Raw genomic sequence first — 18,766 nt, forward strand, 5'->3', positions numbered from 1 at the left:
AAGAGGCCGGATGTTATACACTGGGGGTAGATGGGGCCGGATGTTATACACTGGGGGTAGATGGGGCCGGATGTTATACAGTGGGGTAGATGGAGCTGGATGTTATACACTGGGGGTAGATGGGGCTGGATGTTATACATTGGAGGTAGATGGGGTCGGATGTCATACACTGGGAGTAGATGGGGCCGGATGTTACACACTGGGGGTAGATGGGGCCTGATGTTATACACTGGGGGTAGATGTGGCCAGATGTTACACATTGGAGGTAGATGGGGCTGGAGGTTATACACTATGGGTAGATGGAGCTGGATGTTATACATTGGGGGTAGGTGGAGGCGGATTTTATACACTGAGGTAGATGGGGCCGGATGTTTTACGCGGCGGAAGATGAGGACGGATGTTATACACTGGGGGTAGATGGAGCTGGATGTTATACACTGGGGGTAAATGGGGCCGGATGTTTTACACTGGGAGTAGATGGGGCCGGATGTTATACGTGGGGGTAGATGGGGCCGGATGTTATACATTGAGGGTAGATGGGGCCTGATGTTATACACTGGGGGTAGATGGGGCCAGATGTTATACATTAGGGGTAGATGGGGCCAGATGTTACACATTGGAGGTAGTTGGGGCTGGATGTTATACACTATGGGTAGATGGAGCTGGATGTTATACACTGGGGGTAGATGGGGCCGGATGTTTTACGCGGTGTAGAAGAGGCCGGATGTTATACACTGGGGGTAGATGGGGCCGGATGTTATACAGTGGGGTAGATGGAGCTGGATGTTATATACTGGGGGTAGATGGGGCTGGATGTTATACATTGGAGGTAGAAGGAGCTGGATGTTATACACTGGGGGTAGATGGGGCCAGATGTTATACACTATGGGTAGATGGAGTCGGATGTTATACACTGGGGGTAGATGGAGGCGGATGTTATACACTGGGGTAGATGGGGCTGGATGTTATACATTGGGGGTAGGTGGAGGCGGATGTTATACACTGAGGTAGATGGGGCCGGATGTTTTACGCGGCGGAAGATGAGGACGGATGTTATACACTGGGGGTAGATGGAGCTGGATGTTATACACTGGGGGTAAATGGGGCCGGATGTTTTACACTGGGAGTAGATGGGGCTGGATGTTATACGTGGGGGTAGATGGGGCCGGATGTTATACATTGAGGGTAGACGGGGCCTGATGTTATACACTGGGGGTAGATGGGGCCAGATGTTATACACTGGGGGTAGATGGGGCCAGATGTTACACATTGGAGGTAGTTGGGGCTGGATGTTATACACTATGGGTAGATGGAGCTGGATGTTATACACTGAGGGTAGATGGGGCCGGATGTTTTACGCGGTGTAGATGAGGCCGGATGTTATACACTGGGGGTAGATGGGGCCGGATGTTATACAGTGGGGTAGATGGAGCTGGATGTTATACACTGGGGGTAGATGGGGCTGGATGTTATACATTGGAGGTAGAAGGAGCTGGATGTTATACACTGGGGGTAGATGGGGCCAGATGTTATACACTATGGGTAGATGGAGTCGGATGTTATACTCTGGGGGTAGATGGAGGCGGATGTTATACACTGGGGTAGATGGGGCTGGATGTTATACGCGGGGTAGATGAGGCCGGATGTTATACACTGGGGGTAGATGGTGCTGGATGTTATACACTGAGGGTAGATGGAGCTGGATGTTATACACTGGGGGTAGATGGGGCTAGATGTTATACATTGGAGGTAGAAGGAGCTGGATGTTATACACTGGGGGTAGATGGGGCCAGATGTTATACACTATGGGTAGATGGAGTCGGATGTTATACACTTGGGGTAGATGGAGGCGGATGTTATACACTGGGGTAGATGGGGCTGGATGTTATACGCGGGGTAGATGAGGCCGGATGTTATACACTGGGGTTGATGGGGCTGGATGTTATACACTGGGGGTAAATGGGGTTGGATGTTATACACTGGGGGTAGATGGGGCTGGATGTTATACATGTAGCATCTTAAGGGGTGCACGCGTGTGGGGTCACAATAACACCACTAAAAAGCTCCGGCAAGTGTCCAGGGTTGCAGAGCAGCGTTGGAAGAAAACACACTCGCAAGATGACTTCACTGTATTCAAACAAGCAACACTCGCTTTTAAATCTGCTCTCACCTCTGCTAAACAGGCCTACTTCACAACCCTCATATCTTTTCTATCCTACAGCCCCAAACAGTTATTCAAAACCTTTAACTCCCTCCTCCGCCCCCCACTGCCCCCTCCAACCTCCCTCATCTCTGCTGAGGACTTTGCCACACACTTTAAAAATAAGATCAACCAGACAAGGCAAGTCTTCATTGTTCAACCACCACAAACCTTTGTATACCAGACCAATGCCCAAACCCCATAACCTCCCTATCCAACATCACTGAAGGGGGCTTAATTGTCTCCTCTCCAAATCGCACCTCACCACCTGTGCGCTCGACCCCATCCCATCCCACCTCCTCCCCAACCTCACCACCACACTTATCTCATCCCTAACCCACCTCTTCAACCTATCACTAACTTCTGGCACCGTCCCTTCTGCTGTCAAACTTGCCACAATCACGCCTATCCTTAAAAAGCCAACCCTCGATCCAACAGATATGTCCAGCTATTGCCCAATATCGCTGCTCTCATTCGCTTCCAAACTCCTGGAGCAGCACGTCCATGCTGAACTCTCCTCCCACCTCTCATCTAACTTGCTCTTTGACAATCTACAATCCGGTTTCCGCCCACATCACTCAACTGAGACAGCCCTGACCAAAATTACTAACGACCTACTTACCGCCAAAGCTAACGGACAATACTCTGTACTCCTCCTTCTAGACCTGTCCTCTGCTTTCGACACAGTTGACCACTGCCTCCTACTACAGATTCTCTCCTCCTTTGGCATCAAAGACCTCGCCCTATCCTGGATCTCCTCATACCTTTCCAACCGCACATTCAGCGTCTTCCACTCCCACACTACCTCCTCGTCCCACCCTCTCTCTGTTGGAGTCCCCTAAGGCTCTGTTCTAAGACCCCTACTCTTCTCAATCTATACACTTGGCCTGAGACAACTCATAAAGTCCCATGGATTCCAGTACCACCCTTATGCTGATGACACTCAGATCTACCTCTGTGGCCCAGACGTCACCGCTCTGCTCTCCAGAATCCCAGAGTGCATATCAGCCATATCCTCCTTCTTCTCCTCTCGCTTCCTCAAACTCAATGTGGACAAATCTGAACTAATCATCTTTCCTCGATCTCATAGATCTTCCTTACCTGACCTATCTATCGCAGTCAATGACATCATGCTTTCCCCCATACCGGAAGTCCGCTGCCTCAGAGTAACCTTCGACTCTGCCCTGTCCTTCAAACCACACATCCAAGCTCTGTCCACCTTCTGTTGCCTCCAGCTCAAAAATATCTCCAGAATCCGTCCTTTCCTCAACCGTCAATCTACTAAAATGCTTGTGCATGCCCTCATCATCTCCCGCCTTGACTACTGCAACATCCTTTTCTGTGGCCTCCCTGCTAACACCCTTGCACCTCTCCAGTCCATCCTTAACTCTGCTGCCTGACTAATTAATCTCTCTCCTCGCTACTCCTCCGCTTCCCCCCTCTGCAAATCTCTTCACTGGCTCCCTTTCCTTCAGCGTATCCAGTTCAAATTACTAATACTGACCTACAAAGCCATCCATAACCTGTCTCCTCCATATATCTCTGAACTAATCTCCCGATATCCTCCCTCATGTAATCTCCGGTCCTCCCAAGACCTCCTTCTCTCCTCCACACTTATTCGCTCCTCACCCAACAGCCTCCAAGACTTCTCCCGAATATCCCCCATCCTCTGGAATTCTTTGCCCCAACATGTCCAACTATCAACCACATTCGGATCCTTCAGACGGAACCTGAAAACCCACCTCTTCAGGAAAGCTTACAACCTGCACTGACACCGCTGCCTCCTCACCACTACCGGAGCTACCGCCTCACCAACACCGGAGCTACCACCTCACCAACACCGGAGCTACCGCCTCACCAACACCGGAGCTACCGCCTCACCAACACCGGAGCTCCTGCAACCCTCAACCTAATGTCTCCTTCCCCATAATCCTGTAGAATGTAAGCCCGCAAGGGCAGGGTCCTCGCCCCTCTGTATCAATCTGTAATTGTTAGTTGTTTTACTGTAAGTGATATCTGTAACTTGTATGTAACCCCTTCTCATGTACAGCACCATGGAATCAATGGTGCTATATAAATAAATAATAATAATACATCTGTGTTAATGGGACTAAATGATAAACCTGAATTCAGTGATGAAGACATGTCCCAATACTTTTGTCTGTGTAGTGTATGTGGGAAATCTTCCAAGGAAATATAAAGAAATGTAACAAGTACTTTATTGACGAGCCAGGCCAGAGATCAGAACAGCTAAATAAATTTTTTTCATGTGAAATAAACACAGTAAAGATATGTCTAGTGAGTCAGTGACACGTACTTGAGAATCCAAGAATGACCCTGATACATTTATATATAGATTTATCCTTTATTGACAGTAAACGTCACACAGTTTCTAGAGAAATAAAGTCACAGACTTCAAACAGACATATAAGAGCTGTAAGCCAGCAGCAGTCTAAAATAGGGAATGACGGAAAAGAAAGGGCAAAGAAAAAAAAGGATGAAAAGGGAGCGCAAGAAAAAGAGAGATGGCCGGGGGAAGAGAAAATAATGTACTATATTAGGCAAAATGGATGGAGCGATGGAGTGATGCCCTTCTGGTCTTTCTTATTAGCAAGAATCTCCAACCCTCTGTTACTTTTCAATCCTGTGTCTCCTGAATTCATGTATCCGGACTGGCTAGATTCAAAAAGTGACGAGTGTGTATATCATACTGAGAGGAGGAATAGAAGAAGATGTAAAGGACACCATGGGGGAGAATGCCGAGCAAGGAGAGGAAAAAAGAGACCGGGCCGTGACAGCACAATGGGAGAGCATAGTGGGGGCACATTTGGAAATTATAGACACAGGGTGTAGCAATGAGAAAGTGGGAGAAAAAGTAAATAGGGTCAGTTAGGGTGGAGGTAAAAGATGGGAGACAAAGTAAGTAGGATCAGTTAGGGTGAAGATAAAAGATTGGAGAAAAAGTAAGTGGGGTCAGGTAGGGTGGAGGTAAAAGATGGGAGAAAAAGTAAGTAGGGTCAGTTAGGGTGAAGGTAAAAGATGGGAGAAAAAGTAAGTAGGGTCAGTTAGGGTAGAGGTAAAAGATGGGAGTAAAAGTAAGTAGGGTCAGTTAGGGTGAAGGTAAAAGATGGGAGAAAAAGTAAGTAGGGTCAGTTAGGGTGAAGGTAAAAGATGGGAAAAGAAGTAAGTAGGGTCAGTTAGGGTAGAGATAAAAGATGGGAGAAAAAGTGAGTAGGGTCAGTTAGGGTGGAGGTAAAAGATGGGATTAAAATAAGCAGGGTCAGTTAGGGTGAAGGTAAAAGATGGGAGAAAAAGTAAGTAGGGTCAGTTAGGGTGAAGGTAAAAGATGGGAGAAAAAGTAAGTAGGGTCAGTTAGGGTGAAGGTAAAAGATGGGAGTAAAAGTAAGTAGGGTCAGTTAGGGTGAAGGTAAAATATGGGAGAAAAGTAAGTAGGGTCAGTTAGGGTGAAGGTAAAGATGGGAGAAAAAGTAAGTAGGGTCAGTTAGGGTGGAGGTAAAAGATGGGAGAAAAAGTAAGTAGGGTCAGTCAGTTAGGGTGGAGGTGAAAGATGGGAGAAAAAGTAAGTAGGGACAGTTAGGGTGGAGGTAAAAGATGGGAGAAAAAGTAAGTAGGGTCAGTTAGGGTGGAGGTAAAAGACAATGGAAATATAGTGAAGGGAGAAAGAGAGAAAAACAATGTTAGAATTCAGGAATTCATCTGTTAAAAAGACATTTGATTGGGAAATACTGGAGTGATACTCCCACAATCGAGTGGGCTTATTATCGGGGCGGTGTTTCCCCCAGGACAATATATGGGACTAAATGTCAACACAAGCATGCAGAAAGTGAAAGTGCCTAGGAGGGAGTCTAGTAGTGGGGGCATTTATAGGGGCTAGGAGCATTTCACTCACCAGAAGAGGCACAGCATCCTACGCGTTGACATAACGTACAGTGGCCCCCACCCTGCGTGCGAGGAAGAAGTGGGATTAGTACAGGATGCTGCTTGTATGTAGGGATTGTATAGGTTGCTGTGTGATAAAAAGGGGTTGTCCCCCTAAACAACATTCATTACCTTATCCACGGGTTAGGTCATCAATGAATGATCGCTAGACCTGACCATTTTCACGAGAACGAGGGTCCCCAAAGTTAGCAGTAATGTGCACACGTGACCATGCCTCCATTCACTTCTATGGATATAGATGACCACTATTCCCATAGTTAGTGACTGGAGCGGTCGTCAGCCATGAGCTCTACCATGGATGCTTTGGGAACCCGCTCACGTGATTGGTGGGACCACCCAGTGGTCGAACCCCAAGGGATCAAACCTAGATCACCTATTCTGTGGATAATGTTGTTTATGACAACAGAACCCCTTTAATAAAACATATTCTCTGTACCTATGAATGCTATAAAGGGGATTGGCTAGGACTGAGATATTTTATGACGCATCCTTACTAAAGGTCATCAATAGAAGACCCCATATCGGAGTCGGAAAGGTCACTATATAGAGTATTCCTTTAATTGTCCTTCATATGTGTCAACTGATTGTTGGGGGTGCCAGGTGCCCCAATAATGTGATATTGATGACCTAGCCTAAGGATAGGTCAGCAATATGTCAGTCCTAGACAACCCCTTTAAGTGCGCGCACTAACAGATCATTACCTCATACTTTGATTTCACATAAATGAGCAATTCTAACATTTATTGTATCTGGATCACTGTCTGCAGCTGTTTAGATTCTTCTACTCCAGGTTTCATCGGTCTGATGGAGGCCAGTGCATGATGCCCAATATGATGGGTGAGCATGCCAGAGAGCTGCCCCACGAGGTCCATGAAAACAGGGGACTCAGAGCCGAATATTCAAATCATGGGTATTGTTAGATACAGCTTGTAAAAACAAACACTTTTGCAATTTACTGCTTACTAAAATTTGTAGCCATTCTTGAGATAAACACTTTTGCTTTTATCTCGTTGCCTAGGAGACCGACCACCGCTGCTATCTAGCTTGTAAGCAATGTGCTGAAGCTGGGCAGGATAAGGAGATAACAGCGCGCTGTAGCAATCCTGCCAGCTTTAAAACTTGGCTTACAAGCTCTGCAGTAAAGAGCTTGTAAGAACTGACTGTACATGTTCTGCTGTGTAGCAGAGGTGGTCGGTCTCTTAAGCAACTAGCCGTAAACAAAAGTGTTAATATCTCACGAATGGATGACATTTTTAATGCGGGCAGCACGGTGGCGCAGTGGTTAGCACTGCAGCCTTGCAGCGCTGGAGTCCTGGGTTCAAACCCCACCAAGGACAACATCTGCAAAGAGTTTGTATGTTCTCTCTGTGTTTGCGTGGGTTTCCTCCGGGTGCTCCGGTTTCCTCCCACATTCCAAAGACATACTGATAAGGAATTCAGATTGTGAGCCCCATCAGGGACAGCGATGATAATGTGTGCAACCTGTAAAGCGCTGCGGAATATGTTAGCGCTATATAAAAAAAAAAAAAAGATTATTATTATTAATAAGCAATAAATTGCAAAATGGTTTGTTTTTACGATACCCAGTTATAAAGACGGGAAGAACCCTTTAATATTTGTCTCCTGAACTCAATCAAAGACTAATAGAATATAAACCCAAAATGATAAGAGCTTAAACCAAAAATTGGTGCAGTTAGCTTTCAGTGCTGTCATTTTACACCAAGACAATCTTTCTCTCTCTGCGGGTGGTCTCTGCATCTAGAACACCAATGACCCTCACGTCAGCCGCATCGCTCTTTTAAAGTTTGACGTTCAGGAATATTTTATAAGTCATAATTTGGTCCCTATCTGGGATTTATAGGATGTATTTTTGGCGGGGGCTTCCTACTCTGCACCTAACTTTGTACCTACACTTATTCTTGCACTCAACAGTAAAGAAATAGGTGATTCCAAAGGGTTTATGTAAGTGATCCTGTTGATGAAAATGACAAGGTGATTATTATGCATATCAAATGTAATGGAGGCAGCTGAAATAGGAAGATAATTAGGCTTGATTATGAAGTGTAACTGAACATTCTCAGAATATGCTCTCATTTCAAGTGCCCGCATCCCTCCACCATTTGTGTAATACCCGGCTCGCAGTGCTGCTCTCCTTTTACGTATTCTCATCATATGCCATTTGATCTATGTCCAAAAGATAACCAAGGACTTACCTGTACAGGTAGTAAAAGAAGGACAGCAAATAGAACGCAAGTTTACACCACGCCTCCTTCTGGCAATAATTCAGAATGTCCACGTTCATTATGGACACCGGGTCAAACATAACTTCTGAACCATCGGCAGGTCGGTGGAAATACCTACGACAAGCCACCAAATTTTAATTGTTAGTCGATATGTTGTAGTGATAGGAATGATTTGTGTTGCAAGTTTTCCAAACAATATGTTTTAAAATAATGCAATAAAAATTAAGGAAAAATGTTGGTGGACTACAGTACCTAAAGGGTTAACATCCACAGAAATAATAACCAAGGGGGTTTGACTGTTTTTCGAACTCCTGAAACAAGCCACAGATGAGCAGTCGACTCTACATTCACAGTGGTGCAGGACGGGGCCCCGTTCCTAAAATAGGTGCTGGTCCTAGAAGTGGGACTTGCATCTTACAGATAATTGTTCCGTATGTGCCGTAAATGTCTCAGATGGGAATAACGTTTTAACAATAAAAGTTCGTGACAATCACTTTAAAGGGAATCTTTTCGGCAGGCTTTTGCTATGTAATCCGATGTAGGGACAGGTATCCTGATTCCAGTGATGTTTCACTTAGATTGCTGGGTGCAACAGATGTGATACAATCACTGTTTTCTTTGCGACAGATCCAACAGTTCTCTGAATGCTGAACTCTCTATAACTCCGCCCACAGCACTGATTGGCTGCTTTCTGTGAGCTGCTAATCAGCGCTGGGGGCGTGGATGGACCAGGATGCAAGAGACACCTAGTCCTGTAGTAATAATCTCCTGCTGATAAAACACTGATTGTATTGAAACAGAAAAAAAGGAACCTAGTAAGCGACACATCGCTGGAATCAGGTTCTCAGCCCCTACATCATGGTGCTATCATATTACATAACAAAAGCTGCTGAAACATTCCCTTTAATCTATGCAGTGAAGAAACGATTGCTAAATAAGTTTTTGTAATGTCACTGATGAAAACATTGTTCCTAAGGCTAGGAGCTCATCTGTGATGGAGGCTACTTGCTTTTGCATCAAAAATACTGAAAAAAATAGGCAGTAAAATGACTAACACTATGATGGGAATTGTGACAGACCCCAGGATAGGCAATAACAGCCAGAGGGGTCTTCTGTACATTGGGTTTCCATCATATGACACATCTGTCACAGTATCAAAGTATTTGTTTCTGCTCCCAGGATAGAACAGAATCCAATGAGTGACATAATGTTCAGCCATCTTTATTAAGACTGAATTAGAACAATCACTTCCTTCTGGAAAAGAGGACTCCATTCATGGGGTATCTAGTTGCATAGTCACAATTATAGTGATGCTTAAAAGAGATTGTCCATGTTTACAACAGCTCACGGTCTTAGAGATCAGATCTTGAATTTTACATTTACCTGGAGGAGGAGGTGAGCTGTGACATCACCTATTGTGAATGGTGGATCCTGAGTTATCTACTGCATATAGAGGTGTTATTAGTCATTGTACAGGAGGAGGAGGTGAGCTGTGACATCACCTATTGTGAATGGTGGATCCTGTGTTATCTACTGTGTATAGAGGTGTTATCAGTCATTGTACAGGAGGAGGAGGTGAGCTGTGATATCACCTATTGTGAATGGTACGTCCTGTGTTATCTACTGTATATAGAGATGTTATCAGTCACTGTACAGGAGGAGGAGGTGAGCTGTGACATCACCTATTGTGAATGGTGCATCCTGTGTTATCTACTGTATATAGAGGTGTTATTAGTCATTGTACAGGAGGAGGAGGAGGTGAGCTGTGACATCACCTATTGTGAATGGTGGATCCTGTGTTATCTACTGTATATAGAGGTGTTATCAGTCATTGTACAGGAGGAGGAGGTGAGCTGTGACATCACCTATTGTAAATGGTACATCCTGTGTTATCTACTGTATATAGAGATGTTATCAGTCATTGTACAGGAGGAGGAGGTGAGCTGTGACATCACCTATTGTAAATGGTACATCCTGTGTTATCTACTGTATATAGAGATGTTATCAGTCATTGTACAGGAAGAGGTGAGCTGTGACATCACCTATTGTGAATGGTGGATCCTGTGTTATCTACTGTATATAGAGGTGTTATCAGTCATTGTACAGGAGGAGGAGGAGGTGAGCTGTAATATCACCTATTGTGAATGGTGGATCCTGTGTTATCTACTGTATATAGAGGTGTTATCAGTCATTGTACAGGAGGAGGAGGTGAGCTGTGACATCACCTATTGTGAATGGTGCATCCTGTGTTATCTGCTGTATATAGAGGTGTTATCAGTCATTGTACAGGAGGAGGAGGTGAGCTGTAATATCACCTATTGTGAATGGTGGATCCTGTGTTATCTACTGTATATAGAGGTGTTATCAGTCATTGTACAGGAGGAGGAGGTGAGCTGTAATATCACCTATTGTGAATGGTGGATCCTGTGTTATCTACTGTATATAGAGGTGTTATCAGTCATTGTACAGGAGGAGAAGGTGAGCTGTAATATCACCTATTGTGAATGGTGGATCCTGTGTTATCTACTGTATATAGAGGTGTTATCAGTCATTGTACAGGAGGAGGAGGTGAGCTGTGACATCACCTATTGTGAATGGTGGATCCTGTGTTATCTACTGTATATAGAGGTGCTATTAGTCATTGTACAGGAGGAGGTGAGTTGTGACATCACCTATTGTGAATGGTGGATCCTGTGTTATCTGCTGTATATAGAGGTGTTATCAGTCACTGTAAAGGAGGAGGTGAGCTGTGACATCACCTATTGTGAATGGTGGATCTTGTGTTATCTACTGTATATAGAGGTGTTATCAGTCATTGTACAGGAGGAGGTGAGCTGTGACATCACCTATTGTGAATGATGGATCCTGTGTTATCTACTCTATATAGAGGTGTTATCAGTCAGTGTACAGGAGGAGGTGAGCTGTGACATCACCTATTGTGAATGGTGGATCCTGTGTTATCTACTGTATATAGAGGTGTTATTAGTCATTGTACAGGAGGAGGAGGTGAGCTGTGACATCACCTATTGTGAAAGGTGGATCCTGTGTTATCTGCTGTATATAGAGGTGTTATCAGTCATTGTAAAGGAGGAGGAGGTGAGCTGTGACATCACCTATTGTGAATGGTGGATTCTGTGTTATCTACTGTATATAGAGGTGTTATCAGTCACTGTACAGGAGGGGGAGGTGAGCTGTGACATCCCCTATTGTGAATGGTGGATCCTGTGTTATCTACTGTATATAGAAGTGTTATCAGTCATTGTACAGGAGGAGGAGGAGGTGAGCTGTGACATCACCTATTGTGAATAGTGGATCCTGTGTTATCTACTGTATATAGTTGTTATCAGTCTTTGTACAGGAGGAGGAGGAGGTGAGCTGTGACATTACCTTTTGTGAATGGTGGATCCTGTGTTATCTACTGTATATAGAGGTGTTATCAGTCATTGTACAGGACGAGGTGAGCTGTGACATCACCTATTGTGAATGGTGGATCCTGTGTTATCTACTCTATATAGAGGTTATACTACCATAGAAAAACAACGATCAAACACCCAAAAAACTATATAGTAGAAAAATATTATTTTATTGAATATACATAAAACAGGGTATTCAGGAAAAAGCCAGGGGGGGGAGAATGAAAACACTCAGGTCACATGTGCAACAAGAAACGGCCAGGGGTACAGGCATGAGGACCATATAGAGTAGAACTAATCAATGATTAGGTTCCAAATAAGGAGTCCTAAAAATCGCCATAGCAGGAATCAAAAAATCACAAAAAAAACCAATATAATAAACAAAATACACCAAAGGTGAAGAATAATTACCTGTGTAGGCACACAATATGACCACGGTCCACAGCGTGTACCCACCCCAACGCACGTTTCGGCGTAATGAGCCTTTTTCTATATAGAGGTGTTATCAATCATTGTACAGGAGGAGGTGAGCTGTGATATCACCTATTGTGAATGGTGGATCCTGTGTTATCTACTCTATATAGAGGTGTTATCAGTCATTGTACAGGAGGAGGAGGTGAGCTGTGACATCACCTATTGTGAATGGTGGATCCTGTGTTATCTACTGTATATAGAGGTGTTATCAGTCATTGTACAGCAGGAGGAGGTGAGCTGTGACATCACCTATTGTGAATGTTGGATCCTGTGTTATCTACTGTATATAGAGGTGTGATCAGTCATTGTAAAGGAGGAGGTGAGCTGTGACATCACCTATTGTGAATGGTGGATCCTGTGTTATCTACTGTATATAGAGGTGTTATCAGTCATTGTACAGGAGGAGGAGGAGGTGAGCTGTGACATCATTTATCTTAGATAATGTTATGGAGTATACATAACCCTAATTGGAGCCAAGGATTTCAATGGTAAGGGAAAAAAAACTGGACCAAATTCACAGCAGAGTCCTTTTAATTTATGCTGCTGATACACTTCTGAAAAATCTGCACCAAATACACAACATGTGAATGTAGCCTGAAATCCTTCAATGTCACCTTCATACTGATGTTACAGGGGTTGATCCATACTCACTACTAGACATTTCGGTGCCTGTGGGGAAATATCTGGACATATGAATATTTTTCAGTTTCTAAATGCCTGAAGAAGTGAAAAATTCCCATCAGAAGCAGCGAGTAACTGCTGAATGTGCCGTACGGAGCCATAATGGGAGAAGACCTCAGCGCCAGCTGTTCGGTGAGAGTGAGTGATAACTACAATATACTCCGAGAGGATTTTTGTGCTCGTAAATCTGCTAAATCAATCACGCTGTCTCTGCCTGACATCTACAGATATAGAGAACAAGAGATAGACCCCTCCACACACAAAATAAACGCCAAGAACAAAAACCTGGCAGGAAACCGCACAAATGTCCACATTATTCTTGTATGCGAAAAAAGAAAAAAAATCCAAATTCATAATTCTAAAGAAAAACAGTAAAAAATATATATTTTTTTAATAATTGACCCATAGGGGGCGATTCGTTAAGATGCTTACAGAAATAAAATTTTATTATAGGATCAATACCAGACAAGTCTCTATTTTTTCTTGCTGACGATCGACTTGCAAAAAAAAAAAAGAAAAATGGGCATGGGAACATGCCCACAGACTATAACGGTTACATGCCCATGTGTTGTATGGGACACACTGGTGTCGGAGTGAAGCGTTAGTGTTAGAAACAATCGACATTTCATTTTATACATATTTATATATATAAGTAATCAGGAATATTGAAACATGTGTTGCACTATAAGGTCAGGGGCTTTATCTCTAGACTGCCCCTGCTCCTGGTTCTCGCATCCTTTAACCCAGAACTTTTGAACTTCATTGTACTAACCCTAAATCTGATCCTGTTCCTGAATCCGTGTACAACCTCTGCCTTCATCCTAAACCTAGCTCTGCTCTGTTCCTCAGCCGTGTTCCTAATTTTTTGCATCCAAGCTCATGCAGAGGCTGCAGCGATCACCTGAATTTTGTAATCTGTGACTGATGTTTGATTCGGTTCCTGTATCTATATTTGTACCCGAATATAAAGTTTGCAATCCCGTCTCTGCTGTTCTCATGCGCTAAGTCCAGTCTCCTCTTATGATGTAGCTTCGTAGCTGAGCCCAGACTATAACATTTACCAAATGTAGCTGAAGCCAGGGGAAAAAATGAGCTAGATAAATGCTGTTGCTACTTCTGAATTACTAACTCTTAGGGTAGTAGTGCATTTCGTAGCCTGACCACAAACCTTTTTCTTATATTGATGTCGGTTTCGCCTTTTCTCCACACATAAAGAATGACCCCCTGGCCCTCTGTACAGTTCTTGGAATGAATAAATCATGTGCTGTTTTTTTTCCCGTATTTACCACACATTGACTGTACATTTTAATAAGATCGCCTCCGCCTGAGGCCGTTGTAACGTGATTAACCCCTGCACTTTGTGTTTTTTTATGTTTTATTTTCCACCTTGCGTCTGCCTTCAGCGTGGATTCGGTAGCTCAACTTAAAGGGAACCGGTCAACCACATTTTGCCGGAGAGCGCAACGTGGAACAATTGGGACAAAATCTATTTTGCCACGATCAGTCGCGTCAAAATTAGTCTTTTTAACCTAACTAAAGGCACAGACTGCAAGTGCACGGGTGGCCATATTGGTGGCCCTATTGACTGTTTCTTCTTTTTTTACTTCTCCAAGCCCTGCAAAATCGACTTACAGTCGGTAAGAAGTAATGTCCTTTTTTGCCCTTAGCTGATATATTGCACCTTTTTTTGGTTGGCGCATGCACTTTAAGACATCATCGATGTATCCGACACATAGCACATGCAATTTAAGACATCATCGATGTATCCGACACATAGCGCATGCACTGGCCTAAAGGAAAGAAGAGCATGCGCAAGATTTTAGACAGGAGAATAAGTGAGATGATGAAGCAAAGACTCTCTCAATCAAGGAGCAGAGGACAGCCCTGTGGGAGGAGAAGTGAGGACGGACCAAAAACTGCAAGTGCACTTATACATCCAGCAGCGCACTTGCAATCTAATTTTCGCTAGTCGAATTTTGTCACAATGGAGCAACTGATCGTGATATAATAGCTATTATTGCAATTGTGGCACCTTGCCTTATCCTCCTCTACCACTAATGAATAGTTCTTATAGAGTCGCTATATAGAGAATAACTACTTACCTCCAGAGGTGGTAAAATAGCAGTGGTATGTTCAGCCCCAGAGTCACCCATTCAGCGGCACACATAAACATGAGACAGAAGAGGCCATGAATGCAATATTCCGGCACTACGAGCTGGCGGAGAGAGAAAAGCGGTATGAGAAATATGACGTAACCGTGGGTGGAAGACCTATAGACAGGCAAGGACGAAGTGGAGGATGACATATTGTTTTTACTCTTAAATTGCTTAAATTAACCTTATGTTTCAGAATTTGGGCGTCTTTCCAATTCCCTATCAGAGCTGAACGAGAAAGTGAAATACCTTTTACCGGCACTGATCGTGGAGTAAGCGCGCACTGTGTATGGGGTGGATTCACACGCTGCAGTGCAAGTGCAACTTTTTGGCAAAACCGATGCGGTGGGAGAATGTGAACATTTCGGTGGCACTTTTTGGGCATACAGCATCATGTGTGCCTAGGAGGCTGTTAGATCAAGTCAGGAAACCCGTGGTTGGGTCGGGAATTGCAGACCAATCGCAAACTGAAAACGCCGGTCTTGTGAATGCCGCCTGAGGTTAGTGCCTGCTTCTATGTGACAGATCAATAATACATTAGGAAAAGCAAATTTACAATTGTCAGGGTCAAGTTCTTCTGGAAGACCGAGTCTAATGTACTTTACATTGGCCATCAATGATCCCAAGCAAAAATCACCGGTTAAAGTCAATGATCCGATCAAGATTAACTGTTTTCTTAAAGCAGCAATTGTAGATATAGTGATAGATGGATAAAAATATATATGCACCGGATCAGAAAGAAGAGGAACCCTGTGCGATAACAGTAAATGGGACCCTCTTTGTGTCTGCGACAAAAGCTGCCTAATTCTTGGAATGGGGGTCCACATTCCTCTGGGACCCCAGGGTGCACCACACCAATGGCATGTCCACCCCTGGACAAGACCCCTCCACATTACACCTATAGGAGCTTTTCTGACCTCCCGTTCTGCATCCATAGACCTTAATATGGAGTCGGACCTTTTGGAGCTATGACACCTTCCGCTCTTCTGGGAAGATATTTCTACAAGATTTTGGGAATTTTTGCCCCTTCATCCATTTGTGAGGTCAGACCTTAATGTTGGAGGAGAGGTCAGGCTCACAATTTCGGTGTTGCATTGGGTTAAGGTACAGGCTCTATCCTGAGGTCATGTTCTTCCACCAAACTCCCTAACAGAAGAGTGTCTTCCCCAAACCGTCACCACAAAGCCGAAAGCTACAATTGTCCCAAATGTCTCTGATATGTTGAAAAATTTGAAAAATTAACATTTTGCTTCCCCCGAATTAAGGTGCGAAGTCCTTTTTTTTTTTTAATAAATTAACCTAAAATATATTTGTTGGGGGAAAAAAATCATTTTTGCCATTGAGTGTCAATAAAAATGTTGCACCGCTTAACTTCCACCGGCTCAACTTAGTCTGTTATTTGCGTTCATAAATCAGCTTAGAGGAGCTCAGAAAAAAAAACAAAGATCAAAGCGTCACAACCTTTCCGAGGTAGCGAGCTCACTGACGAATTCTCAGTTAACTCATTCTGCAGCCAACCATAGATAGGGCAACTCCAAGGGAATACAAGTGCAAATTTTTGAATGGAACCGCAACTGCAAAAACGATGACATGCATTTAAGTAAGAAAAAAAAAAAGTTTTTTTGGGGGGGAAAAGTGGAGAGTTAGAATAAAGTGCAACTTTACTGAAAAATCCAATAAAATAAAAAAAAATAAAATAAAATAAAATCTTTCAGAGTGAAAAAAGGCTTCTGGAAATCCTGGTTCTAGAGTTCAAGCTTTATAAGTGTCCCTGGCGCTCAGACGGGCACCATTATATCAGGGCACCGTACTGACGCTCGAGGTCACCACTACTACATCGTCCTCAAGTGCCAATTTCTATGCCGAAAACAGCTTGTGGCATCTGCCCTTGCCCTCGCGAGCCCTCGCTGTCACTTAGCGGGGTGGACAGAGAGCGCGGTCATGTGGCACAATTCCCCGGAGCTCTGACTACTCAGATTAGTGGATTCATTTTTGCTCACCAGTTCGGCTGTGGCTTTATATAGAAGCCGTAACCTAAAGACACCGGTTGACGTGTCCCCTGACATTGTTTACAAATATTTACAGTAAATATTGAAATAAGACTTAAAGGGGTCGTCCATTTTCCCGAAAATCTTAGCCCCCTCTCAATGATAAAGTGCTGGCGCAATATAAATTAAATTAATTAAATTATTATTATTTATTTGCAAAATAATATATATTTTTTATGTATATCAAATGGCATCCAGTCTACTTGGTTTCTCATCTGTAAAACGGGCACGGGGACTATGTCCTCTCTCCCATTAATTTCAGAGGACCCATCTGAGACACCTGTGAATACGTAAAGGAATTGGGGGAGACCTTTCCTGATATGGTTCTCTAATATAAGGTGAATCTTTGCATCAGACTGTATAGTGGATCGATAGTGGGCACATTAGGTTTATAAAAGGGTTAGGGTTAGGGTTAAAGTACATGTATTTTTTGTGACCTACTCACTAACGATCTTTAGTTTTGTTTTGTGATTTGTGTGTCATTTTTGTTTGTATAACTGTTTTAACGATTTTAATACATTATTAAATACTAATTTTTAATTCCCCAATTTTTTGCTAGAGCAGCAAAAAATGTAGGCAAAGAGACCCTGATTCCAACGATGTATCACTTACTTTACTGGCTGTAGCCGTTCTGACACAGAGGTCTTAGATTTAGCATCGCAGCAGAGCTGAGGAAGCTAACCCTGCCCACACCAGGCTCTGTCTGTACACTGTCTATAGAGAGTGAGCTGCTTATCACAGGAGGGGGCGGAGTCAGAACAGAGCTCTTGCACCAGCTAGTCAGGGCAATGATAATCACCAGGTGATAAAACCTTCACTGTAAGTAAACCACAGCACACAGCCTGATAAGTGACACATCTTTGAATTCAGTGTTTTAAGCCGTACTTCACGCTGTCCCCAGATTCCTTTTAAGGCCAGGGTTAGATGGTTATTTTGGCTGTGACACAGGTCCGGCTGTCAAAGATCTTGGGGTTCGCATTGTACCACGATCTCCACAAGGAGCAAGGCACAAAAAGTGTGAATTTTGGATCTTTTGCATTTGCACGCTAAAGGGGTATTATGCCAAAGATTCCCCGAGGTGCAGAACAGTTTTGCCCTGATCCCTATGGTGCCAACAGCAGCCGCAGAGAACGTCGCCTCTGTCTTTGTAGCGGCTCTCGCGGACCCTCTGCCATTTTTCACCTTGCAGCTTCATAATAAATCCGTGCCCATCGGATTGTAAATATGTTTTATACAATATCAATTGAACTCAATGTCATTAAACTGGAAAACAAGCAAGACAGTGTCACCGGCACGTACGGCACAAGACACGGAGCACAGTAACACACGTTGCTGACCTTTCTGAGCAAGCAGCAAATCCGCTCCACGTTCTTAACCCTTTCTCTCTGCAAGAAAGGTAAGAGGGGCAGAAAGAAAGAAAGAACGGGGGAAAAAAAAGGGAGAGAGAGGAGACAGGTATAAGAGTAAAGAAGAGTTCTGATGACACGGATGGAGCAGGAGGAAAAGGGCAAAGATGAGCCGAAATGGAAAGGCGCATGGGGAGGGTCGGAATGTAGAGACACACGACACGCGGGAAGATACAAAGAGGTTAGTG

The 18,766-nt window shown here is 43.9% G+C and overlaps 1 protein-coding gene across 4 annotated transcripts in view; it reads right to left on the reverse strand.

Moving 5' to 3' along the window:
* Positions 1 to 4,545: 4,545 nt before the first annotated feature.
* Positions 4,546 to 18,766, reverse strand: part of CNIH2 (cornichon family AMPA receptor auxiliary protein 2) — a 79,467-nt gene continuing 65,246 nt past the window's right edge. The window contains exons 3-7 of one of the 4 annotated variants that reach the window (XM_069740015.1): positions 18,510 to 18,557; positions 15,074 to 15,186; positions 8,374 to 8,517; positions 6,111 to 6,162; positions 4,546 to 4,910 (exon numbers count right to left, since the gene is read on the reverse strand). In XM_069740015.1, coding sequence (XP_069596116.1) covers positions 6,129 to 6,162; positions 8,374 to 8,517; positions 15,074 to 15,186; positions 18,510 to 18,557 — 339 coding nt within the window. In that variant the 3' untranslated portion in view covers positions 4,546 to 4,910; positions 6,111 to 6,128. The remainder of the gene's footprint in view (positions 4,911 to 6,110; positions 6,163 to 8,373; positions 8,518 to 15,073; positions 15,187 to 18,509; positions 18,558 to 18,766) is intronic. The other 3 variants (XM_069740016.1, XM_069740017.1, XM_069740018.1) reach the window with 3 other exon arrangements.

This window comes from Ranitomeya imitator, chromosome 9, assembly GCF_032444005.1.
Source record: "Ranitomeya imitator isolate aRanImi1 chromosome 9, aRanImi1.pri, whole genome shotgun sequence".
NCBI lineage: Eukaryota > Metazoa > Chordata > Amphibia > Anura > Dendrobatidae > Ranitomeya > Ranitomeya imitator.